The sequence below is a fragment of the Hipposideros armiger genome, unplaced genomic scaffold, assembly GCF_001890085.2.
Source record: "Hipposideros armiger isolate ML-2016 unplaced genomic scaffold, ASM189008v1 scaffold_12, whole genome shotgun sequence".
NCBI classification, from domain to species: Eukaryota; Metazoa; Chordata; class Mammalia; order Chiroptera; family Hipposideridae; genus Hipposideros; species Hipposideros armiger.
The window spans coordinates 2,455,350-2,482,026 of NW_017731362.1; the positions used below are offsets into that span (position 1 = coordinate 2,455,350).

General features: G+C 36.7%; 1 protein-coding gene across 1 annotated transcript in view; it reads right to left on the reverse strand.

Annotated features, from left to right (window-relative positions):
- The window catches only part of ATP8B4 (ATPase phospholipid transporting 8B4 (putative)), a 207,140-nt gene that overhangs the window by 40,286 nt on the left and 140,177 nt on the right, over positions 1-26,677 (reverse strand). Inside the window, exons 11-16 of the mRNA XM_019664027.1 lie at positions 25,677-25,842; positions 18,923-19,111; positions 11,088-11,203; positions 7,883-8,047; positions 6,860-6,971; positions 5,071-5,176 (exon numbers count right to left, since the gene is read on the reverse strand). Of these exons, the coding sequence (XP_019519572.1) occupies positions 5,071-5,176; positions 6,860-6,971; positions 7,883-8,047; positions 11,088-11,203; positions 18,923-19,111; positions 25,677-25,842 (854 nt within the window). The remainder of the gene's footprint in view (positions 1-5,070; positions 5,177-6,859; positions 6,972-7,882; positions 8,048-11,087; positions 11,204-18,922; positions 19,112-25,676; positions 25,843-26,677) is intronic.

A 26,677-nucleotide genomic window follows, 5' to 3' on the forward strand; every position in this document is an offset into this window, starting at 1 on the left:
TTATGAAATAATCTAAACACATTCGACAGGTTTAAAAATAAGCATTTAGGTCATTTCCTCCCAATAGCTACTAGATTCTGTTCTTTTGATATATTTTGTTTGTTTTTGTATGAACTCCCAATGAACTCAAAAGCATAACACAAGAAAACTGAAGAGTGTAAGTTTATTATTTCAATAGTTCAGCCCCAAAACTAGGAGCTTTGATATAAGTAACCAAGATTAGAGTTATGACAGCATCTCCCGCAATAAATTCTCTTGAATGCTCTTTTCTCCCCAATCCTAATATTAAGCAAATGTATACCAAAAATGTATTGATTTCTCTTATATTTTCTACCATGCATTGCCTCTCTGTCTTAGACTCCAAGGAGGGGGTGATCTCTAAGTCTGAGTTGAAATAAGCATTATTTGCCAGTCAGTTAAGTTAACCAAGGTGGCCACAAGGGTACTGGAATAATTTGTTTAACAGAAATTATTTTTTCCTTCTGAATATTTTTTCTTCTCATTGAAAAACTGGAGATAATTTTTTGGCCTTTTTCTTAATTGTAAAAGTAGTGCATGAACACTATTACAACTTCAGATAATACAAAGAGCAATAAAGAAGAAAACAAACATTATCCATAATTCTATCACCCAGAGAGAACTGTATATGTCCTCCAGAGCGTGATGGGTGGGTAGGTAGATACACATACAGATGTATAGTGTTTTACATACATACATATACATAGTTTTTTTAAAAAAAGGATTTATAGTATGCATGATGTTTCATAATCTCATTTTTCACTTAAATATACCATGGATATCTTCCAATGTCAATAAACATGTAATAACCTTTAATGACTACATAGTATTCCATTCCATATATATGAGTATATCATAGTAATTAACAAAATTTTTATGGCTGGGTATTTGAGCAATTTTAATTTTCTATTATCATAATTGATATAGCAATGCACATTTCTTTACATACATGTTCATACATCTGTCCATTTATTTTCTTAAGGGTAATTCCTAGGAGTAAGAATCATTGGCAAAAGCGTACGTATATATAATTGTGAAATATCTTGCAAGACTGCCCTTTAGAAAGTCTCTACCAATTTATACTCCCAACAACAGTGTATGCGAATTTACATTTCTCTACATTGCTCCCACATAACAACAGCTATGTCATCTACTTAGTCAACCAATTGTAGCTGGATAAAATCTTGAGATAACTTTGGGTCTCCACCCCTTCTGCAATCAGTGCAGCTACCACAGGTGACCCTCTCCGTTAACTCAGAAACAGACCTTGCCTCAGGGGGCTCTGACAGAGCCAAATACAAGAGTCAAGATCTTGCTTTTTGAGTACCAAAACAGACTCTTGAAACTCATAGCTGTAGCATCATTCTGAATTTCAGCAATCTGGAATTTCACTAATTGGGATTTTTCAGAGGGAAGAAAAAAGTTTCTTCAAGTTTCAAAAGACTAATCCTTAAAAGGATTTGGGCATAAAAGGTTGCCACACGCAACAGACTAGAAAGAAATGACGTCTTTTCTCCATCTCCCATTCAGCTTAGAGGAGAGGAACACTGAAGAGGAGCTTAGATGCTGGTGAGCTACTAAAAGGAGCCTGGGTGTTGACCCTCACCCTAGATGGGTAGTAGATGGGAACCATGTGGGTAATGAAATCCTCAGGTAAATTTTTGGGAATCTGAGTATGGAATAATTGCCACTGAAGTGCAGATGGTGGTAGAGTAAAGGGATTTCAGGAACACAGGTAGCCATAGGAGAGCACAAGTGTTTGAGGACACAGAAAGGTAAGGAAGAGCAGTCAAACTTCATGTTTCCCCAGGAGGGTGTGAACATCATCCTAGAGGGACAGCCAGCAACCCAAAAACCAGAGACCAGAGACCAGACAGGGACACGGAAGTGGGAAGCACTAGATGCCAGCAGGGCAGATGCTGAGACTCAGTGGCAGGTAAGGCAATTGTGCATCCTAGACGTGCACTAAATTTACTCCAAAGTGTCTAGTTGAGTTGTTCTGTCATCAGACAGAAAAGGGGTTCAAATTCAGTTTTAGAAAATTTAACGAGTTTCTGTTCTTGCACACCTGAAAGTATTCTGGGTCGTGAAGTCAGACAAGCTAGAATGACAAAGCCTCCTTTTACTTCTCTTTACATCAAATCAAATTCCAAGTCCTATTCATTCTACCTCCAATATAGCTGTCAATTTCACACCACTCTTTCCTTCCCCATTGTTATAACCTCACTGCCTTAGATCAATCTTCATCATCTCTAAGCTTGAGTATTTTAACAGCCTCCTGAAGAATTCCCCATACCATTCATTTTCCCATCAAACATACTCAGTCTATCCTGTCACTAGAGTGTTATTTCTAAAGTGCAAGATTGGGTTTGTCACTCTTCTGCTTCCAAGCCATCCACACCCACCCAATACCTTCAGGATAAAGTATAATCACTTTTGTTAGCAAGTCAGTCTATCACCAATCCACCTCTGAAAAATTATTTCCACCTTTAGGTCTATGATGTACTCTAGCTACAACTTGGAATATTGCTCCTGGGCTATAACATGATTTATTTCATGTTTCAATGACTTTGTCAGTGCTAGTCCATCAACCTGCAATATCATGATCCAATGTCATCAATAAACGAAGAGGGTCCATAAAAGTGCAGTAGAGGTGAGCATGTCGTTTTCAATAGCTCTTAGAAGGTTAATAAAAAATGTAAATTTCTTTATGATAAAAATGCATAGAATACCTAATGTTTTGTTTTGTTTTGTTTTCTGTTATTTTTAGCCACCATGACATAAATCTGGCGTAGAAAACTGCTATATCATGCTGATTAGAAGCTATGACTGGAGATTGCATATGTCTTTGCCAAATAAAAATTGGGAGATCTAATTCATTGTTACTGATATAATTTGATTATTATTGGTAGCAGTAGTATTATATATAATCCTAACGACAGACACCATAGAGTCTATTAGAGAAATAGTAATAAAAGTAATCCATTTGGTGGAAAGATTGGCAACAAGAGCTGAAGGAAAGAGGGAAGGAGGGGAAAGGTGTAAGTGAAGAGAGAGTGGAAAAGGTAAGGAAGAAGCTCATTAATGGTGGTAAAGCTTTAAGAATTTAAGAATTTAAGGATCTCACTTAACCCCCAATTAAAAGAATCCATAGGGTAGATATTTGTATATTCTCCATTTAACAAATAAAGAAACCAAGCAAAGAGAGGTTGAATAACACATCAAAGTCACTCAGCCAGGAGCTTGAAGCCCAGATTCTAACTCAGCTCCTATTAACAGGAAGTCAGTACTCTTCCACTTAACATCTGCTGTCTCTCCCTGAACCTTATTCTGCCTTAGTTGCTCATCCGGTGTCTGACCTCAAGTGAAGCAGTAAGATGCCTCAACAACTACATTTTTCCTATTAACTATTTCAAGGGAAGAAGAATGCATGTAAGGTATGTTTAGGAAGACACATGACAAGTGATTCGGTGCACAGGCTCTGGAGCTACCTGCCCAGATTCAAATCCCGGCTGAACCACTGACTAGTTGTGAAACGTTGGGCACCTTATTTACCCTACCTGTGCCTCAACTTCCTAATCTGTAAAACAAGGATAACGATAATGTATACCATTGGGTTGCTTTGAGAATAAAATGAAATAATACATGTAAACATGTCCCAGGCGTGGTCTCAAAGTATTTAGCAACAGGCTCATTAGAATGCAGATCTGCTCACTATCTTCCTTCAGCAAGAGTTAATTTCCCCAAATAAACAAAAATTAACATTTTTTCACTAATTAATTATCAAAGTATTAATATTTCTCCCATAGGCTCTATGGAATCTATCATTAAAGTTCTATACATAATAATAAAATTATATCAGTAATAATTAGATTTCCCAGTTTTTACTTGGCAAACACACATGCAGCCTCCAGTCCAGCTTCTAACCAGCATGATATATTGGGTTGTCGGAGAAGTCATGACGCATTTTTGCAACGAAAAACAGAAAAAAACATGTCCACTTTTCCGACAACCCGATAGCAGGTTTCTACCGTGGGTAAAGGCAATGTAGAAGAAGTCAGGAAATTTGATCTTCAAGTATCAATTAGTGGTGCTAACAGTTAAGACTGCCATTCTTTTCAAGACTCAGGAACAAAAGTTTAATGATGGAAACACATTAAGGAAACCCTTGGTGCACCACTGCTGTGTTGCGGGAAGATCAGGCCCTGCTCTAGATTGTAATAAGCAGCAAGCAGTTTGCCTCTAAGTCAACAATCTGCTTGGTCAGACCGAAAATAGGTTGAGCTTAGAAAAGCTACTACTACAAGTATCAGCAAGCAAAAAGTGTTATAATAAAACATTTTGTAAAGTTCTGGGAAAGTAATTATACAGACATAAAATGTTTTTTGTCAAAGTAACAAAAAAAAGGAATAAATTGGCAGATATTAAGAAATATTATTTCTCAACATTTAATGTTTGTCCGTTCTTACCTCCAATTTCACCACTTATATATTTTCTGGTACTACGTAGTGGCTACAAAAATTTCACAGTATTCTGTTTCTCATAAGCTTGATACATCTAAGTTTAATAGCAACTATGTGAAAATATCTACTTTAATGCTGAAAGACTCTATTCCAACTTTAAACATCATCTTTTACATCTGTGTTTTCCAAGTTTATCTGACCATAAGCTTCATCTAGGGGCTTATTAAAATACAAAACCCTATTCTTAATTTTTAGGTCAGAATGAAGCTGGTATTTTAACAAGTACCCTCAATAACACTGATCACTCATTATCATGGAAGAATTAAAAGGTGCATAATTTTAAAGGCTAACAATGTAAATGATTTGAAATCCTTTTCTAAAAATACTTGAGAAATATTAGAGGCCTGAAGACGATAATTCACTACTGATGTCAAACTTATCTTAATTTGTCACCAAAATGAATAGAACTTCAGGAAACAAGATCATAGGAAACTATAGAGCACCTTTCCACTTTCTCAGCTATCTGATCTTCCTTTTGTCCCCTCTTCCCTCATTCCTCTCTTCCTTTCCTCCTTCCTTTAACACTTACCTGAGTTCTTCTCTGACTTCCACTTCCGTGTTCCCTGCTATAATGAACACATCATTCATGTCATCAGTCAGCATGTTGCAAGCATAGCCAATGTTGATGGCAGTTTCTGATACAAAATAAAGCCCACTTCAGTTAGAACATCCATAAGTACCTTTTCCATAGACATTTTGAGGCCATTGCAGTATTTCCATATAGCTTACAGGCTTCCTTCATGTCAGAGACAACATGACGAGTGATCAAATGCAAGAGACCCAGAGGGAAATTCAAAGACCTGGCCCCTATGATCAAATTCACCAATTGCTAAATCCATGGAGAGGTGGCGACATCCATGAATCCTCAGCCTTCTCATCTAGTTTCTACCAGAAGTCCCAAATACTGCCTTTGGAGAGGTAAAATATTAAACTTAGCTACTACGCAACTCTGATATGGTAGGCAAATTGAAAAGCATCTCACAAAATGTTCAGTTGAACAGAAAAAATGCTCTTATAAAATATTTGTAGTTCTCCTACATGCAACATTGCCATTTTCCCATTAAGTGAATAGACTGCTGCTACTAGGTAACTGGAAAATTAGATGATGTTGGGCATTCCTTCCTCTAATTTTATAGAAATGGAACCTAGGATAATTAGGTAACCCTTCCATCTTCAATAAATTCATTTGATATTAATTCTGTTGAGTTCTTAGACATAGCTAATTCTATGGCGTCGTCAGATTTCTCCTAAGTCAAAGAAGGCAACTGATAAAAATCTCAGCATATCCTTTGTATAAACCACAGAAATTAAAGCTAAATAATAATAAACTTGTCACTATTCATAACTAATTGAACAGCTGTACCTACCGATCAACATCAAACTCTAGGGAGTCTCTAGTAACACACCACATAGTTCAACCCTCTATTGTTCGTTTTTTAGAATCAGTGATTTGGGTAAACATATAGAGAACTGATTTGTCATATCTGCAAAGCCTCCAATATTCTAGAAATACCAAACAGGTAGATAGAATCTAAAAAAAATGTGTGTGCCAGTTAACCAAATATTTTTGGTTTACTAATGGCCCAGCATAAAGTCATTTTTGCTTTAACCATTACTGTGAGCAATAGATCCAAACTCTACTGATCCCCTTTTCTTTCTTTGGGAACACAATATTCTGAACATAGTGACTCTTTCTCTTATGACTTGGCATTTTGTCGTGCCTGAAAGTGGGTCAGCTCTCATTGTACTACTGCATGGGCAGGCTTGGAATTTAGCCAGGTTGCAGTAGTACAGCTGTGGTTGTTCTTAAAATACCAAAATATTTCCATACCAGTTGAGAAACAGTTGCTTTCCTGAGCCTCCCCAAAGCTTGCCTAGCACCCTAACCCCTCCTCTAAGACCCCCAAACCTCCCTACCATCAAGAAATGAGAGGAGTAGCCCAAAGGTCTCCAATGTCCTGCTTTGGTGCTATGCCAGTCTCTGTTCTGGTTGGAGGCAGTGCTCATAGAAACCAATAGTTACACATTTTTAATTCCATTGTTGCCTATGGGTATAACCATTATATTTAAGAAACAAATGAGTTGAAACTCAATAGACCGCAGGGTATACTAGAGAAGATATTTTGTTAGTTAGGAATTTTTTTGTTGTTGTTTTTAAATAGTAAATTCTTATATTAGCTTTCCTTTTTATATTTCAACTCTTTCCTTTATGGAGGACTGGACAAATACCTAACTAATTAAACTTTCTGGTTAATTAAAATTTCACCACATAAATTATTGCCCTCTTTTCAAAGCATCATTATCCATTTTCAAATTACCTTGTTTGTCTCCTGTTAGGACCCAGATCTTAATATTGGCTAGTGACAAACTTGTAACCGTTTCAATAACACCCTCTTGTAACTTATCTTCTACAGCAGTGGCACCTAGAAGCTTCATTGAAAAATACAGAATACCTTATGTTAATGTAGGCAAACAACATTCATAACATCTATGGCTTTCAGTCACGGGGTTTCGAGGTCAAGGACCATGAATTGAAGGCAGAAATTATGATGCATTGATATAGCAAACATCCTTTTATGTGCAGAGGTGGGTTGACAAGGATTCAAGAAAAGTTTCTCAAATCAAGCTAACGGATAGGCATACCAATTACGGCAGAGATCCTATAGTTAGCATATACGATCAGAAGCCACTTGGACTTCTAAGGACTTAAGAACTCCCCAGCTGCTTTCCCATTTATATCAACAAAAAAGAATCCTCATTTCATAGTCAGGGTCACAAAAATGTACCGCCGTTCTGCTACATTAACAAATCAGTAGGTGCCATAAACTAAAAAGTGAAGGTTCTTCTGAAATATTTCATCCAAAGATAAACACGGTGTGCTCCCTAGTACTTCACCACAGCTGAACATCCTGACCAGTAGGGCCTCAGACGAGAGTGGTTTCTAGAATAGATTACACTCTGGGCAGCACAGATATCATCAAGATCTCATGGGTCTAAGACGCTTTAGAGCTATAGCCCCATTCTTAACGGCAAGTTTCCTTGCTCTAAAAAGGTGGATAAAAAAGCAGGGAGGGGGAAAAAAATAACATCAAGGACATATCAGAGGATGACAAAGAATAGGGAGTCTGCTATCTTCTACTCTTAGGAAACTTCCAATTGCATATGCTCTCTAGGGCCACACATAGCAAATTCAAAGCCAGCATATAATACATGATTCAGTGTCGGAAAGAGTAACATCTGCTGTGTGCAAGATGATTTAGCCAATGGATTATTCCTATGCTGGATCTCTAAACACTACTCTCCCCTCTATAACACAAACAACCATGCTCCTACACTCCTACCATCAAGTCCCTTTCAATTTCTTCATACAGTCCAGCTATCCGCTCATCCTTCTCATCTGTGGCAACGTTTGCATCTTCCAGCATCTTAAACCACTCTTTAAAGTACTTGTCATCCAGATCCCTGTATGCGATGGCCAAGGTTCGAAGTCCTTCCCCTGCAAATTCCTACCAGAGGAGACATTGACTTAGGAACCATCCCAAAACAATAATCACAGCAAGAACAACAACAATAATGGGTATGAAGTTTTGCACTCATTTTGTCCCAAGAGCACTACTGGGTCATCTTGATCTCCAACTTTTTAATCCCCTTGGAAATGGAAGATAATGTTTGTATGTTGTATTTTATTTTTACAGGGTTAAAACATTCAGAGGAGCTAGTTAGCCATCTACCTAAAAGATAGCCAAGATGTCTGCTGAAGTATCCTAGCTGAGAGGTGATCAATGATGCCTATGATTTGAGATAGCCATTTGAAGCAACATGTATTGGTTTCCAACCTATCTTCTGCCTGAAGGTAGCCCTCCTAGCAATGACAGGGACCCAGTCTGTTCCATGGCCCATGGCCCTCGGTTTCTAGTGGAAAGGAACGGACCCTCAGACGAGCCATAGCTCTCAGAGGCAGGAAGCTCTCACAAGAGATTGTAGTACGACATCTCGCCAAAGTCTTGTCGAATTTCTCCTAATAATATATCTGTGTCTAAAATTAACTCGGTCTTACTTTTGTTTATGCTTGAAAATGTTCACAATAAAGAGTTAAAAGTCAGTAATAAATGAACAAATGATGCTAGTCAGGTAGCAGAAGTTTAAGCATATTCATGAAGGTTATAATAATAACCATTAGGGGGAAAAGGGAAGAAAGGCAGAAAGTTAATATAAATGTTTGCTTCTGGGAAGGGGAAGCTGACTTTTACTTTTTATTCCAGATATTCTGTAATTTTTAAAAAACTTTTTGCTATATGAAAGTTTCATTTTAATAATAAAAATGGTTTGAAATTTTAAAGACACCATCAAGTCAGGTTAGTTTTAAAAATTATTTTTTATAAACTGTTTCCTATGGAGTTAGTATTTAATAATAGGTCAAATTAATGGGACAATTGTTTTTCCTTTAGTGTCTCAGTAAACTGACCATCTTAAGTGATATCTCTGGTGCTTTATCCTTCAAATATGAAAAAAAAAAAACCTTAAAAATAGGACACTGGTAGTTGCTAAGTCTCACACAGCAGCAATAGCTAGAAACATATATAGATTGCTTTGGGGAAACGCTAAAAAACCTCCCACTTTGCCTAGGCCCTCCGTGGTCATTTTATGGGCCTCTACACTACAAGCATTTTTATAGCCATTTCTATTCCTTTGGGCATTGTCATTGAGTATATCTTCTCTGTGTGTTTTGGCTTATGGAACAGGCATAGGTTTGTGATCAGGCACAAGTCAAACCACAACACATAGTAATTGGGTTAATGGAAAGAAAAATCAGTGCATACTGCAATGATGTGGTTTAGTCCAGAGAGACCATGAGAAAAATTGTCCAAATTTGTCTTGTAGGCAGTTGGTAGCACTTTGTATATTGCAATCACATTTTACAAGCCCTGCCTTCCAAGACCACCACTGGGTCCCCTACTGATCTGAAAATCAAGTCACTGTGTTGTAAGGATCTTTTGTCCTCTTAGTTAGTATAAACACTTCTTTGACTTGCAAACCCGCTGGGCATCACAGTGCTTTCCTCTCTGTTCTGCACGACAGTGAATCAAGTCTAAGATGACATTACAAAAGGAGACAGATGATTTAAGTTATTTAATTATTACATGAAACACAAGTTGCTTCCTAAATGAGCATTTGAGCAGGGTCATTTCCTATCCTTAAACAATTCAAAATCAATAATTAAATATAAATTTAAAACCTCAGAATTTGAAAGCTGACATGAATAAAGTGAATGAAGCAAAGATTCAAAGTCAAATTGATAGTATCTGAAAAAATTTTCTTTTACATAGAAATGTAAGAATCAAATTAGGCTTTCTATATTTTCATATGAAAGGAGAATGTCTGTATCCAGGGCCTTGGTGTTTGAGCGATGGCAAAAAGCAAATACTTATGATTCCAATGTTGTTCTCATAAAAAAAAAAGTAAAATAAAATAAAAAATAAATTTAAAAAAAATTAAAAAGACCAGGCTGGCCTTCTGGAAGAGATTAAAAGAAAATCAAGAATGCTCTATTGGAAAGACAAAAACAATAGCTATGTTTGTCCCCAATGTTACTAAATCATCATTCTTTAAACTTAAAGTCAGCAGAGTTGTGTGTTTTTTTTTAATTTTATTTGTTTGTTTGTTTTTTAAAGATTCAGAGAATGTTTTGTATTAAATATAGGGCTTGACAAAGAACATGAATCCTCAATAATTTTTTAAAGGAGAGAAACCAACGAGGAAATGAGAGTTTTGGCCCATTGCCCTTAAAGTTCATATTGGGTTAAACAGACCTCAAAAAAATATTAAGAGAGACACTTGAATCTCAGGTTTAAACCAGGTAATGCTCATGTTAATTCATAGCCTCTTACTCTTTTGAAAAAAATAAAAAAAGCAAAGACCACTGCTGCTCCTTTCAGAAAGCTCTTGGAAAGAATTTATGCATAGTCTCAGAATGTATGCATTTGGTAAATTCAACCTAGGGAACGTTAAGTGTCTCCATGATTTATGACCTGAATAAAAGGACCGTTGGAGGAGAAAATTGGCTACAGACTATTTTCCTTTCACTATGTAAACATAACCCCAAGCTATTCATTGGGTGATCGTAAGAGATTCTGTTAGTGCCGAACACCAATGGAATCCAGGTAAAAGCAATTCTCCTGCCCCTCTTCCCTGAACCAGTCCAGTCTCTGATAGGGAGCAGCCCCAAACAGCAGGGGAGTTAGAGAACGTTTTCCCAAGTGTCCTGAGCCTTCTCCTGGCTGGAGTTCAGGAACCTACACTCAGTGGCTACTTCTCAGCTGCTGTGTGTTAATCCACCTGTGGTGAGACCAACCAGACTCAGCAGGGCAGGGGGTGGGCCCATGTGCCAGTTTCCAGACATTCACTGGCACAGTTTCCTGTGGAACCACTCTCCACATGCTCTTTATTTGAGAAGTCAGATCACTTAGCTGATATTTTTAAAATAAGACCTAACCATAGAAAGTGGCCGAAGGGCCGTTTTGCTAACCGTAAGACAAAGGCACTTACACTGATATGGTCAGACGTCAAAGTCAGAAGGTCTTCATTGGCTGGATGAAGTTTTTCAAACAAAATAGTGTCTGCTCCTTTGGAATAAAGCTTTATCTGTCCTTCCGGGTTTCTAACTGAAAAGAAAAAAATTGGAAAGATTATAATCAATAAAATCTGTGAAAACTAGGCTGTCGCAGGCCTCCAGCCAGGCAATGTGGAAATGGGCATAATGTTTTAGCCAGTAGTAAAGTATTCAGTGCCTTTGGTTAGAAGGTCACTCACCACCTAAGTCATTTGGCTTTATTCCTTTTTTATTAACTTAGAAATATTTCATCTACTGGAATCCTTTGATTTCCCAAACTCACAAACAAGTGTTTTTACTCTAATGCATATGACCTTCCTATTTTACTTGCTCAATATTTCTGAAGGCTTGATACATTTAAATTAAGCCTGTATTGAGCAGAACTGAGACCTTCGTTTACAGTCTCCTGGTGTGAAATTCAAGACCTACTGTAGGAATCAACTATCAGTGTTATGCCAAGTGATCTCCATATGGAATTCTAGCTGCTCAAAGCCATGGTATGTGCCTTAGTTCTCAAATCTTACTTTTTTTTTTTTTTAACCCCCTTCACTCCTTGGAAAAACCCTTTCATTCTTGGCAGTTCATTCTTGAGTCAGAATTCTGGTTGTAAACATGCCTCATGGGGAATTTTCAAAACTAGTTTCTACTTTCTTCCCACCAGAAGCCTGTATTGGTAGGGCTGTGTTTTTAACCTGAGAATGACAGCCTTGACTAGGCTCCCCTCATCTCCAATCCTCAAGCCTTCCCTTGGCTGTTCCACATATTTCTGTCATGCAAATCTTTCCTTGTACCACAGAATACCTGCACTACCTTTCTGGGCTTGGTTTTACAGCTTGGCACATAGTAGGCACTTAATTATTTCTTGAATGAATGGAGGAAGGAAGGAAGGACATGGCAGTGTATTTCTTTCCAGGAACAGCCAACAACTTAAGATACCAGGATCACAACATCAATGGTCTGAGCACTGACCCTCAGAAGCTTAATCAAGTCATAGATTATTACATGCTTTCCACTCAATTATACCTTTTCTCTAAAATTGGAATGCCTCAAAACAGAGGAGCATAAATATTGACTACCATGAATTTAATAGGATACAAATTTTAGAGCTTGATTTAAAGAATATAAACACCATAGTATAATAAATTACTTTCCCCTCTAACCTTTAATGGCCCTTAGTCAGCACTTAATCTACTCTAGTTTTATCCTGGCTTGAAAACATCTAATGCAACCTGGAAGCTTTTTTGTATTGAGACTTGTCTAGGGTTCATCATTTCTTCTAAGACCCTTGGTCAGCTTTCCTAGTTGCCAGAACTCACGTAATTTGTCTTGTACTGGGCTCCAATTGCCCATATTGTAGAAAAGGAGAGAAAAAAAATACGCAATTTATCTAATTGTTTAAGTGGGAGGAAAACATTTAATCCTAGAAAATGTTTTATCTTCCTTTTCTTTTAAAACAGTCCAATGTAATAATTTCCCCCATATTTTCTCCCTTCCATCACCAGAGCTATAGAAACAAAGTATGTATATCCTAATTTGCCAGTATGACTTCTCTATGACTGTTTTTTTTAGTCCAGGCTAAGACATCAGTTCTCAAATTTTGTGGTCTCAGAATCCCTTTATATTCTTATATAAGGATATAAAAGATTTTTCTAATGTGGGTTATATCTATCAACATTTACCAAATTAGAAATTAAACCTGAGAAATTTTATTATACCAATAGTCTTATGGCACTAATTATAATACCACAATAATAATAATTAGAATAACAACAACCTTATTATATATTAACATAAATAACATTTCTATGAAAAATAACTGTATTTTCCAGGACAAAAAATTTAGTTTGGGAAGTGGTAGTTAAATGATTACAGGTCTCTTTAATGTCTGGATTAATAGAATTCAGTTGGATTTTCATATCTGCTTCTGCATCCAATCTGTTGTGATATCACATGCTATGTGGCTTTGGTAAAACTCCACAGTATACTCATGAGAAAAAAATGAAGACAATAGTATTATTACGACAATATTTTTGTCCTTGTGGATCCTCTGAAAAACTCTCAAGGTTTCCTAGGGTTCCCTAGGCCACACATTGAGAATCATTGGTCTAAGGAAATCACAAACTGACTGTGATTTGTGTACATCCCTTACCATCTCTTTGTATCAGTTTCTACATGTGAAAAGAAGATAGTTTGGGTTTTATTTTTTTTAATCTAACTGCTAAGGTCCTTTTCAGTTTACAATTTTCTGATTCAATAAAGATTTTCCTTCTCTGATGCTTTCTCTTAACCCAGCATTAGTCCCTTTACACATCATCTTCCCCTAATAACTAGCTACTCTTCCTATGTCCCCAGTTTCAGTAAAAAGCTTCACCATTCCCTTAGTCTCCTAAATCAGATATCAGGTCAACATTCAAAGCTCCTCCCCCTTCACCATCCATACATCCAATAGAAGTCATGAATTTCTCTCTGCCACCTACTCTCTTGCCTAGATTATTGCAACAGCCTAAATGATTTTATTCATTCCAGTCCTGCTTCCTTCCAGACTCTTCTTTAATCCACCAGAATCATCTTCACACCACTGCTTAGAATCCTGCAATAGCTTCCCTCAAATCTTAGATTGGGTTCAGACTCCTTAACTTAGCAGGAGTTAAGTTAACTCCTGCTAACTTATGATGCATCATCAAGATTTGCCCTTTTCCTGCCTATTTCCTACCCTGCTTCACCCTCTTCTCCCTGATGCATCCACACAGAACATTTTTCAATTCCACATTCTCCTTTCATTTTAAGTCCCTGGACATGATAGGCGCTTATTCAGCACTTATTTAACTGAGCTGAATCATAATTATGCAAAATTCATTGAAAGCAGCAGCTATGCCTTTGCAACATAAAAGAAAGAAAAAGGTCAGAAATGGTTTCCAGGTTTATTCGGTAATAGTGGATATAATAGCGACACTGTGAAAGACGATGAAAAATTCTACTTTGCCATATCTCAGTTGGGTGGCAGTTCATACATTCACACAGAGAAGTATTCCATATGGCAGTGTGATTTGTACTTTGATAATCTAAAAAGTTTAAAGTTGAGTAATCCTTATCTAAAGATCTTATAAGAGCTTTTGAAGGAGCTATTGTAATTAATTCTTCTTTTATGATTACCTGCCACTTGCCTCTATTAATAACTGTCTTTCGGGCCGGCCGAGTGGTGCAATGGTTAAGAACTGGCTTGGGACGCCAGAGGGCCCCAGTTTGGATCCCACATATGAGGGACAGTGACACTGCCCTCTACAGCTAAGATGCTGAACAACAGCTCAACCTGGAGCTGGGCTGCCATGAGTCGCCGGTGACAGAGTAGGCTACAGCCCCTGTGGCAGTGGGTTGCCATGGGCTACCGTGTGTAGCCAGCAGCCAGCGTGAGCAGCCAGCAGCCGCAGTGAGCGGCCGTCCAGAAGCCAGCGACTGATCTGCCTCGCCCGGGAAGAGCGCAATGATGGTGCCAACTTGGGCCAGTGAAGCAACATCCTCCACAACTAGACTGAAGAACAAAAGGACAGCAACTTGTCTGTTCCCCTTCCCCCAACTCCCCAGCACTGTTCCCATCCCCCCAATTCCCCAATAAAAATCTTTAAAAAACAATAATAAATAAAAATTAACTGTCTTTCAGTTTTATCTTTTTACTTATGTAATTAGTACAATTGGTCCTTCAAAACTATGCATTGATATTTATATGTTTATCAATATAGTAGATTCTATACCCTCTGACATAGTTCTTTATGGAAATCTATTTTTATTTAAATACTTCTGAATTAAATCAGGGTCTTGCTCCAGAATGAAAGCACTACCAGTATTGAAACTATCCATTTATGATTCAATGAGTGATAGCCAAAAAGGGCAGGAGGGTGGGGGTTGGGGGGAAAAGAAGAAGAAAAAAGAGGAGGAGATGGAGGAGGAAGAGGAGGCAGAGGAGGAAAAAGAAATGTCTGAGACTTTACATCAGGATGTTGTCCCCACAGACCAAGCCATGTGACACTCATGAGACTAGCATTGTTTTTTGCCTTGTTATCAAAACAGAGACTTTTCTACCCTCATGCAGTCACTCTTTCAAATTGATCCAGACTAAAAACCAAACAGAACCAAAATAAAGCCCACAAGCCTCCAAGCATTTTGTGGTGAAGCATCACCTTTCTTCATATGGGATCTATTAAAGCAAACATCTGATGTTTGTGGTTAGACTGTGATCTCTCCACAGCCTGTAATGGTGACTGATGCTGGGGAAAAGCCAAAAGTTTCCTTGTGTAGCAATCTTAGGTTTTTGTCAACACCCTCAGAGCCAATTCTGGACCAACCCAACATCAATAACACCTCCCCTAAAGCTGTAAAGAGAAGATAGCTCCTGCTGATACAATATTAGATCAACACTTAGAGCAGCGTATGTGCTCATCAGCAACATTGATGATGACTGCCTATAGCTTATTGTCAAAAAAATAAAAATTAACATCTTCAATGATGTTTAGTTTTTACCTGCTGAGAGTAATCTCCTGGGGCTAGTTTCCAGTAGTTAAAGACCAAAATCCCTACAATTACATGTACACACATGTTTTCAACAATAAAAAAATTTGATTTAATATGATGATCAGGATATTCATAAGTTACAAAGTATTGGATTACACTTTATTTAACAAACACTTATAGAAAACCTATTGTGTGCCAAGCTCTGTGCTTGTTCCTGGGCAGTTTATGAAGACTAAGACATAGCACCTGCCTTCAGGCAGCACACACTCTAACAAGTAGGAAAGTCTTGAGTATCCCAAGACTGGTATCACACTCGTATTATGAACAAGAGGCTCTCGGAAACAAAGGAGAATGCAGTTATTTGAGAGCAGGAAAAAAACTGAGAGAACAGATGACAGTTGAAGTGGACATTACCAGGTGAGTAAGAGTTTCCTAAGAAAAAAAGTGGGGTAAAGGAGAATTCCAGCTAGAAGGAAACAGCACATGCAAAGGGTGTGCAAGTGCACAATGCATGCTGGGAATGGCGAAATCTAGTAAGGCTGGAGCACAAAGTTTGGGGAAGTAAAAGAAACGTAGATTGAGATCAGATTGCAAATTATTTTGAATGTCACGCTAGGGTCTTTATGCATTAAATTCTACAGAGCCACCAAATATTTTTACGTAGGTGGTATCAAAATCTACCCAATGTTTTAGAGAGAATACCCTGGTGTCAGCATAGAGGATTACTTTAAGGGGAAGAGTTTTAAAGATATTGCAATCATACAAGCAAACAATGATGAGAACCTTAACTAAAGCAGTGGTTACTGGGATAAGAGAAAAGAAAAGAGGTTTTTACAATCAAAGGGGTTTTGAGGTTATTTTTAGCAAGATTACTCTGATGCCTGAGGAAGGAAGACTTAGAAACAGGATGACAACTGAGGATTACATAGATAAGGCAAGAGATGCTGAGGCCTAAGTGAAGAGAGTAGCAGAGAAGGAGACAGGTTTAAGAAAACTTCCAAACAGCTCTGGGTAACATAATGAGTAGTAATTGATGGTCTATTAGTCCAGGAAAGTGGTCCCAAACTGTGGTTCCCTGACTCTCAGCACCAGCATCAGTATCACCTGAGAGCTATTGGACATATAAATTTTTAGGCCCGGCCCCAGACATACTGAACCAGAAACTTTGGGACTGAGGCCCAGCATCCTGTGTTTTAACAAGCCCTCCTGGTGGTTCTGATGGGAGCTAAAGTATGAGAACCACTAGGTTAGAGGCATAAAGGAGATGGAGGTGTCAAGAGCTAGTGAGCTACTATAGAGGTTAAGAGGCCAGACCTTGGAGAAAAAGAAACCTGAGTTCAAATATTTGCTGTGCATCTTACCAGCTGTGTGACAAGTCATGTATCAGCTATGTGACAATCTTTGGCAGGTTATTTAAAAATCTTTGAGCTTTATTTTCCTCATATCCTAAACAGGGTAACATAGTTTTGCAAGAATTTAATAAAATAATTAATTGTAAAGTGTTCAGTTCACAAACAGACATATAGTAAAAAGTGATTGTTAACAATTTTAATAAGGGCTACAGAAAGAACAGTAGCTGTGAAAGAAAATCTCACATTGAACATATAAAATTTGAGGTAACCATAGTACAATCCAGTGGCAGAATCCAGGAGAAGGATGAAAATATGCCTCTTTTGTGGACTTTACAGATTGAAGCTGAAGAACTATACAGGAAGGGCACACATATAGGCAATCGCTACCATCATCTGAGTGGGCAAGATTATCCAAGAGGAGCACAGGAAGTGAGAAAAGAAAAGGATACCAACACTGAAAGTGGGATGGAGAGTAGTCAGCAAGGGAGCTTGAGAAAAAAAGACAGGACAAGAGGGAACCAGGATCCAATGAGGTCACAGGGGCCAAAAGAGGAGTGTTAAGAGAAGGTCAACAGTCTCAATATAACTAAATGATAAAAGATAGGTAGGTAGGTAGGTAAGTAGGTAGATGGATGGATGGATGGATGGATGGATGGATGGATGGATGGATGGATGGACAGACAGACAAATAAAGCCACTGCATGGGAAAGTCATAAGGTGACTGGAAACTTCTGAGGATGCATTCTTCTTAAGTAGTAGAAGCAGAAGCCTCACCCTCATAGGATGAAAAGAGAAATAAAAGTGAGGAGCAAAAACGGACCTTGAGAAATTAAGCTGTGATGGGAAGAAGAAAAATAGAATCATAAAATCAGTGGAGGTCAGAACATGAACAATGCCTTGACGGAAACAGGATAATAATAGAGTGGTGGGCTGAAGGAAGAAACCAGGGATAAAGGAGAAATCAAAGACACAAGCGAGTGAGAAGGGAGCTAGCAAGGCGGGAAAAGCAATGGGACCAGGTAGAACCTTTAGCTTGAAAAGGAAAAAGGGCAATTTTTCTCTGAGGCACGAAAGAGAATGAGTCAAGTTACAGCTTGGGGATGAAGAAGCAGGATGATGAAAAGTGTAAATTGATGATGCACATCCCTGAAAGGCCTCTTTTTTTTTTTTTTTTGAGAGAGAGAGAAATAGGAGATGACTTTAGCTTCCAAGAGGAACGAGGTCATGGCAGGGTTGAGGACTTGAGGAAAGGGCAAAGGATTAGAACATCTGTTATAAGGACTGGAAACAGGAGCAAAGTAAGAATGAGAGGGGTATTGAGGCAGCACTGAGGGTTAGCACAGAGTTTAAAAAGCATGCGTTTGTTGTGGTGCTACATACAGTATTAGGTGTTCGTCTCCGGCAATGCAGGTAAACAGAGTAAATGAATGATAATGAGGAGGCTGGTGATGATGGTCACAAAACAGTGTTGACGACAACTCCTAGCACGTGCCAAGTGCTGTGTAGTGATAAAGTGCATGGGCTTTGCAGTCAGACTTCCTAGATTTGAATCCCAGCTATTCTACTTCAAGCTATGTGACCTTGGGAAAGTTACTCAACCTCTTGTGTCTCAGTTTCATTATCTTTAAAATGGTCATGAGTATGTAGTACTTACCTAATAGGGTTGCTGTAACAATTAAATCAGTAAATTCATGTAGAACATTTAGAACAGTGCTGGACACATAATATGTACTTGTTAAATGTTTGTTACACTTATTACTACAATGTTGAGGCTAAGCTGAGGATGACAGTTCATAAAGTTACAAAAATATCACAACTCTCAGCACATACCAAGAGTGAAGTTATCCTTGAGAAGCATCAACATAACCATAGCACTATCAAAGATCAAAAATAATCTCAGCTACCAACCATACCTATAACAGACATCCTTTTTCTGATATTGTTAAAATCCAAAAAGGCAAGCAATTGATAAGTAACCAATGTTCCCAATTCTTCTATTGTTATTGTCTCTGGAGTCCGGGACTTAAAAATGAACCCAAAATTTCTTGCAGCAGTCACTAGAGCCCCTTCATCAGGCGACTGAACTTGGTAAATCAGCTCTCCTAAAAGGAAAAAAAAAAACAAGTAGGTCAAACAAGAACCAAGAAAGTATATTTTCAGTGACTAAAGATGTGCCATGAAAGTTTCACAAACTAAAACACTTAATATATATTAGCTCACATAATCCTCATGGCAAATCTTTGAGATAGGGATTATTAAAATTATTATTTTCATTTTATACTGGTGAACCTATGACTGAAGAGGTTATGATTTTTGCAAGATGACACAGTAAAGAGTGATGGGGAAGATACTTCAAATTCCACTTCGGTCTGCCACTAAAGGCCTTTTTATGAGAAGGTATATAAGAAATCTCCTGAAATGTAAGGACTCAAACCAGGATGTTAATCCTTGGCACCTGATATTGCGTATGTGTGTGTGTGTTTGGGGCACAGGGGGGAGGCAGTAAGAGGGGGAAGTAAAGAAAAAGGATGAAATAAGAAAAATAAACCATAAAAATACACTTTAAAAAATAGCATGTATAAAGTAAGCCCTTCCATATAAAATTAGTATATTATCTTTAAATGTAAAAATAAATTATAAAGCGTAGGCAAAGCTAGATCCATATTCACTGATTTATAGTGTTATCCAAGATAAATTATATAAAGAAAATACGTTGCATATTAATGTATATATTATGACTCCTTTTCATTAAAAACAAATAAGTCACCTACATGTCTGCATATTCGTATATTCAAACACACACACACACACACACACACACACACGAGCAAGTGGAAAGAGTGAAATGATGCACACCAAATGTTACCACTGGTCACCCCTGTGGGGGTGGGATTAGAAGAGTTCAAGGAAAAAATTATTAACTTTGCCTTTATAAATATTTGTATTGTATGGTTTCATTTGATACAATGGTATAAATTAATTTTTGAAAATCAAAAAAGGAAAAAAGTAATTACTTGATCTGAATATGAAATGATATAATAACTTTCACTTCTGGCACGATGTTGAACTAGGTGTCAGGACCAACGTCCCCTGATACAAGCAACTACAGTCTGTGTAACATTTTAATATTTTGAATACATCCATGAACCGGCAAGAAAGCAAGAATTGTTTGGGTCAAAGATTGAGAAAATGAATACAGGTGGAATAAAGAAAAGATTATAGGCAGCTTTTGCCTTGAGGACATTTTCTGAATGAGGAGAATCAGGAGTTGGGTAAGAGAAGACATAGCACAGGATAAGAAGTCTGATGAAAGACCACGTCTTAAAACTGCCCCCCCACAAAAGGCTACTCTTTTAGTCTGAGGATAAATTGGAAATCAGTGCCTCCCTTAAGAGTACCTGTAAGGAAAACCACCTATGTATAGGTGAGGAAAAAAGAAATCTTTGCTAAAAATGTATGCCCAGACTGGCTGTCATGTACATTTGCATCCTAAGTTCACAATATTGGGTGAACTGAAAAAAATCAAACCGAAAATTCAGTTTAATATGTTCCTGTATTAGAACACTAACTGAAGCAAATGCATATCCTTTCTGGAAGAATCAGCCTTCACTACAGCACCCAAAGAATTTTTATAAATAAAGTTCCAAGTAAACTGGTCATTTCACAGTGAAAAAATCATTAAAATCACAGTAAACAAGACACAATGGAAACTAATAGAAAGAACGAGAGAATAAGATCTGCAACAACTATGAATACTGGAATTATCAGAAATAGCACATACAAATATTTCATAGGTGATAAGATATAAGAGAGAGGCATGAAAGTAAGCAGATTTGAAAAAGAATTATAGACCTTGTAGAAATTACAAATCAAAAACTGCAAATTAGATAAAACTAGAGAAAGAATTAGTATACTGGAAAAAAAATTAAGAAAATTTGAAAACATATCCCAAGGAGACAAAGAAATGGAAAAATTAGAGACTTGTTCAAAGACATAGAGAATAGAGTGAAAATATCTAACAATGAAGATACGAGAGGAAAAATGAATTAAAGGCAATACTTGAAGAACTACATGGCTGAGGAAACTCCAGAGTGATAAAACATCACAGTCTATAGATTCAAGATTCAGAACACATCCCAAGCTATATATATATTTTTGAATTCCACACCTATACTAAGAACAGAAAAAAAGAAGAAATCTTAAAAGTAGCCAGGGAGAAAAGGCTGATTACTTTCAAGCTACAATTAGGCTGACAGCTAACTATACAGTAATAGAAATAGCAGCCGGAACATAGTGGAGTATCTTCAATGTGCTGAGAGAAAATTGACACCTTACTAAACACAGCAAAACATAATTCAAGAAAAAGGGTGAAATAAAGTTGTGTTCAAAGAAAGTTTTTGAGTGTCTACTACCCAGTAGGCTCTCCCTAAAGGAAATTCTAAAGAATGCACTTTAGGTCAACAGGAGATCAGAGATGGGACAAGCATTGAAGAGCATAGAAATTAGTAAGTGTATAGATAAATCTAAGTAAACATTGACTATAAATGTGATAAAAATAACATCGTGTGGTATTAGAAAAGTAGGGTTGTCAGAAAAGTCATGACGCATTTATGCAATGAAAAACATAGAAAAAAATACGTCATGACTTTTCTGACAACCCTAAATACATAAGAGGAGTACTACATGAGTCAGGCAACGTCAATTAGTATTGAAGGATTTTAAGGTCTTGCTTTGTTCAAAAGAAGGCTTAGGCTTTGATAAGTTAATTTTGCTAAACATTCTAGGCTAATTACTAAAAGAATACAAATTAGGATATGTTATTTCCAAAGCAGCAGAAGTAAAAATGGGCTAAATCTATAAGAAGACAATAAAAGAAGAGATTAAGAGACAAAAGATGGGGCAAATATAAATTAAATACTTAAAATCTAAACATATCAATAAAGGTAAATGGACTAAATGTTCCATTTAACCTTTAGTTTTGCCAAACTAGTTATTATTTTAAATGGCAGAGATATTGCTTCATATTAAATTAATATTAGTCTGAAAAAAAAAACAAAATATTGACACTTGCAAGAGATATGTCTAAAACATAAAGAAAAAGACAGATTGGTGGGAAAGAATGGGAAAAGCTAAACAATGCAAATATTAACAAAAGGAAAACATCTATAACTACATTAATATCAAACAAAACAAACTTTTGGGCTGGCCGAGTAGCTCAGCTGGTTAAGAGCTCACTTGGGAGCGCCAGCTCTGAGCAGCAGGGCTGCGGTTCGGATCCTATATTGAGGGCCAGCGATGCTCACCCTCTACAGCTAAGATGATGAACAGCTCGACCTGGAGCTGGGCTGCTGTGAGTCGCCGGTGACAGCGTAGGCTGCAGTGGGGCTGCAGTGGGCTGCCGTGAGCTATGTGAATGGCTGCCCAGCATGAGTGGCCAGCAGCCAGTGTGAGCTACTGGAAGCCGCTGTGAGCGGCCGACCAATGACCAGCAACGATTGCCTCACCCTGGAAGAGCACAATGATCATACCAACATGGGCCAGTGAAGCGACATCCTCCACAACTAGACTGAAGAACAAAAACGGCAATTGGTCTACCTGTCTGTCCCCTTCCCCGATTCTTCAACACTGTTCCCCTCCCCCCCCAATTCCCCAGTAAAATCTTTAAAAATAAAACAAAAAACTTTAAGATAAAAATATTACTAGAGATAGTGAGAATTAATATATATTAATAGAAGTTTTAATTTAAAAAGCATGTAAGTCTAAACTAATATCTAACTAATAACATGACCTTAAAACATATAAAGCAAACATTGACAAAACTACAAATAGAGATAGACTAATGCACAATTTTATATATATATATATATATATATACACACACATATATAAATTATATACATATAATTTATATATATGATTGGTAGACTAATGCACAATTATATACATATAATTTATATATATATATATATATATATATATATATATATATATATATATATATACACACATATATAAATTATATACATATAATTTATATATATGATTGGTAGACTAATGCACAATTATATACATATAATTTATATATATATATATAACTATATATATATATATATAAATTGAGAAATCAAATAGTCAAAATAATTCACTGAGAGATAGAAGATTGAACAATACAATCAACAAATATTATCTAATGAATATATTTAGAAACCAGTACCCAATAACTATAGAATGCATACTCATCTCAAACACACATGAAACATTTATAGAAAATGAATACATACCAGGCCATAAAGCAAGCCTCAACAAATCTTAAAGGATTGATATATTAAGGTGATAAGGAAAAAAATCCTAAATTTTTAATCTTTTTAATTAACATTGTCTAAAATAAGAAAAAGAATCCTTCTGAAGCACTTCTACTTTCTACTTTTCTGTTTCTAAAATTTCATCCTGGCAAAGGGAATGAGAATATCAACTTCTCCAAACGACTTTTCTTTTTTTTTTTAAGCTGAGCCATCCTGCCACCAGTTGGTAGCTCAGCAGCTGCTCAGCTCGGGCCAGGAATCAAACCACTGTTGCTCAGAGCTCAAACTCTTGAGCGAGCTCTTAACCAACTGAGCCACTCGGCCGGCCCTCCAAATGACTTCTCCATGAAACAAATAGCACACACTTAAAATAAAAGCAACACCGGCAACTATAAATTACACAATCATTATAGTTTTAAGTTTGTTAGATCTGGGTTCTGTCCTTTTGCATCACTAACATTTATATAAGAAAAGTTTATATTTTTCAAGGTACTTTAACACACATGGATTTAAGCTATCTAGCCTATAAACAAAGCTTTAAAAGAAGAGCAAATGTAATTTTCCCTTACTTAGTGATGTAATCCTTCACTTAGAATTTGATATCTCAAAGAAAGAGACAGAAATAATTGAAAGGATACATACATTTATCTCTCTGCACTTCAAAATACCTTTATATGACAGAGGAGATATTAATCAATACTCACTAAAATGGGTAAAATTTAAGAGTGGTTATACTAAATGTTGGTAAGAGTGAAAAGGTACTGGAACTCTCACACATTGATGGTAGGAATGCAAAATGATATAATCATTTTTGGAAATTGTTGGGCAGTTTGTTACAAAATTAAACATACCTATACTATGATCTGATAATTTCCATTCTTAAGTATTTACTAAAAACAAATTTGTTAAATATTTTTAAAAGACATAAAAATGTTTATGGCAGCTTTATTCATAATAACTTAAGCTGGAAACAACCCAAATGTGCACGAACAGAGGATTAGAATGAAAAAAAATGTGTTATATTCAAACAATGGAATATTACTTAGCAATAAAAAAGAATGAACTATTAAAAAGAAGAATGAACTATTATTGATTAATACAACAATATGGATGAATGACAAAAATATTTCATTGAGTGAAAAAAACAGACACTAAAGAATACATATTGTAAAATTCCATTTATATGAATTATAAGAACTGGCAAAACTCTTTGATGATAAAAATCAGAGCAGTGGTTGGTTGGGCAGGAGTTGGTGGTGTGGATTGGAAGGGAACATGAGTAATCTTTCTGGAGTGATAGAAAAGGTTTATACTTTGATTGGGATGGTGGTTAAGTAGGTGTATATAATTGTCAAAACTCACCAAACCATACATTTAAGATCTGTGTGTTTTATTGTATTAATTTTATCACATTATGAAAAAATTTTAAATGATACTTACATTAAACATACCTACACAATGATGTGGTAATTTCCATTCTTAAGTATTTACAGAAATCACACCTGGAGCACCCTGCTCAGGTGATCAGGGAGACTATGTCATGGGACCCCACAGGACACCTACTACATAAGGCCACACCATTAAGTTCAGAAGACATAGCAGCTCTATCTAATACATGGGAACAAACACAGGGAGACAGCCAAAATGGGGAAACAAAGAAACATATCCCAAATAAAAGAAGAGAACAAAGCTACAGAAAAAGAACTAAACAAAATGGAGAAAAGCAATCTATCAGATGCAGAGTTTAAAACACTGGTAATAAGGATGCTCAATGATCTAAGGGAGAACTTCAACAAAGAGATAGAAAACATAAAAATGGAGATAGAAAACAAAAAAGAACCAGTCAGAAATAAAGAATATAATAAGCGAAATGAAGAATACATTAGAGGGAATCCACAGTAGAGTAGATGAAGCAGAGGATTGAATCAGTGATTTAGAAGTTAAGGTAGCAGAAGACACCCAATCAGAACAGCAAAAAGAAAAAAAAGGATAGTTTCAGGGGCCTCTGGAAGAACATTAAGTGTACCAACATTCACATCATAGGGGTACCAGAAGGAGAAGAGAGAAAGCAAGGAATTGAAAAACCTATTTGAAGGAATAATGATGGAAAACTTTCCTAACCTGGTGAAGGAAATAGACATACAAGCCCACAAAGCGCCAGAGAGTTCCAAACAGGCAAAATGTGAGCTAAGTGGAAAACGTTCAGTATATAAAAATATACAAAGAAAAGCTAGAGATAGGTAAGCCCCTTATGCAATGTTGTATTTTTAATCAGAACATCCTTCTAATTCCAAAGATCTTAAATAAAAATATCAGTTCAGATTTAGAAAACAAGGTTCGCCACTCAAACACACTTTCCACTTACCCGCACTATTTTCCTCGGGCATCACAGTGTGGCAGAGAGCCAGTAACCTAAGGAATTCGTGCACTTTGGGATCACCCGACTTAATGGATTCCATGAGATGATGGTCAAAGAACTGAAATGTCCGATCTACCTGGAGGTTGGCTGAGAAATCCACAGCCTTTCTTTTCTGTAGGAGAACAACAGCAACATAAAGAACTATAGACCTCATTCCAACAATAATCTTTTAAAATTCAAAAATATTTTCTCTAAGCATTTTTAGCACCCATATGATATTTTAGCCTCAAACATCTGGCATTAAAATGGCTTTCTGTTTCCTCACTACTGTTAAATATTATCTTCTCATTTCAGAGCCATGCAGCACAACAGTGAACCTTCAAAAAGCATAGGGGGAAGTAAAATATCCAATGGCTCTAAAGATCCTCAAATGTTTATTGCAACTCCAAAATACAAATGAGCCCTGAAAACTGAAAGTATTTTTCCAAAACCTACTTGATGGCAAAACCTGACCTGACTTGAACTCATTTTGGCAGCAATAGCTGACCTAAAATGATATGTGTCCAATTATAGACATTTTTAGCCTACTTAGTGTGAATTAATAGTTTCCAATATAAAAACTTACTAATGTGTTTGATTACAGAATACTTTCTCAGATTTCACTGGAGATACTGCATAATATAATGACAGAATTAACATCAGGATCTTGAAGAGATATTTGCACTTACATGTTCATTGCAGCATTACTCACAGTAGCCAAGATGTAGAAATAACATAACTATTCATAGACAGATGAATGGATAAAGAATATGTGGTATGTACATACAGTGGAAGATTCTTCAGTCATAAAAAAAAGGCAAGCCTGCCTTTATGCTACAACATGAATGAACTTTGAGGACACTGCCCCAAGTAAAGTAAGCAAGTCACAAAAGGATGAATACTGCATGATTCCACTTACATGAAAGTAATAAAACTCATAGAAACAGAAAGTAGAATGATGGTTTCCA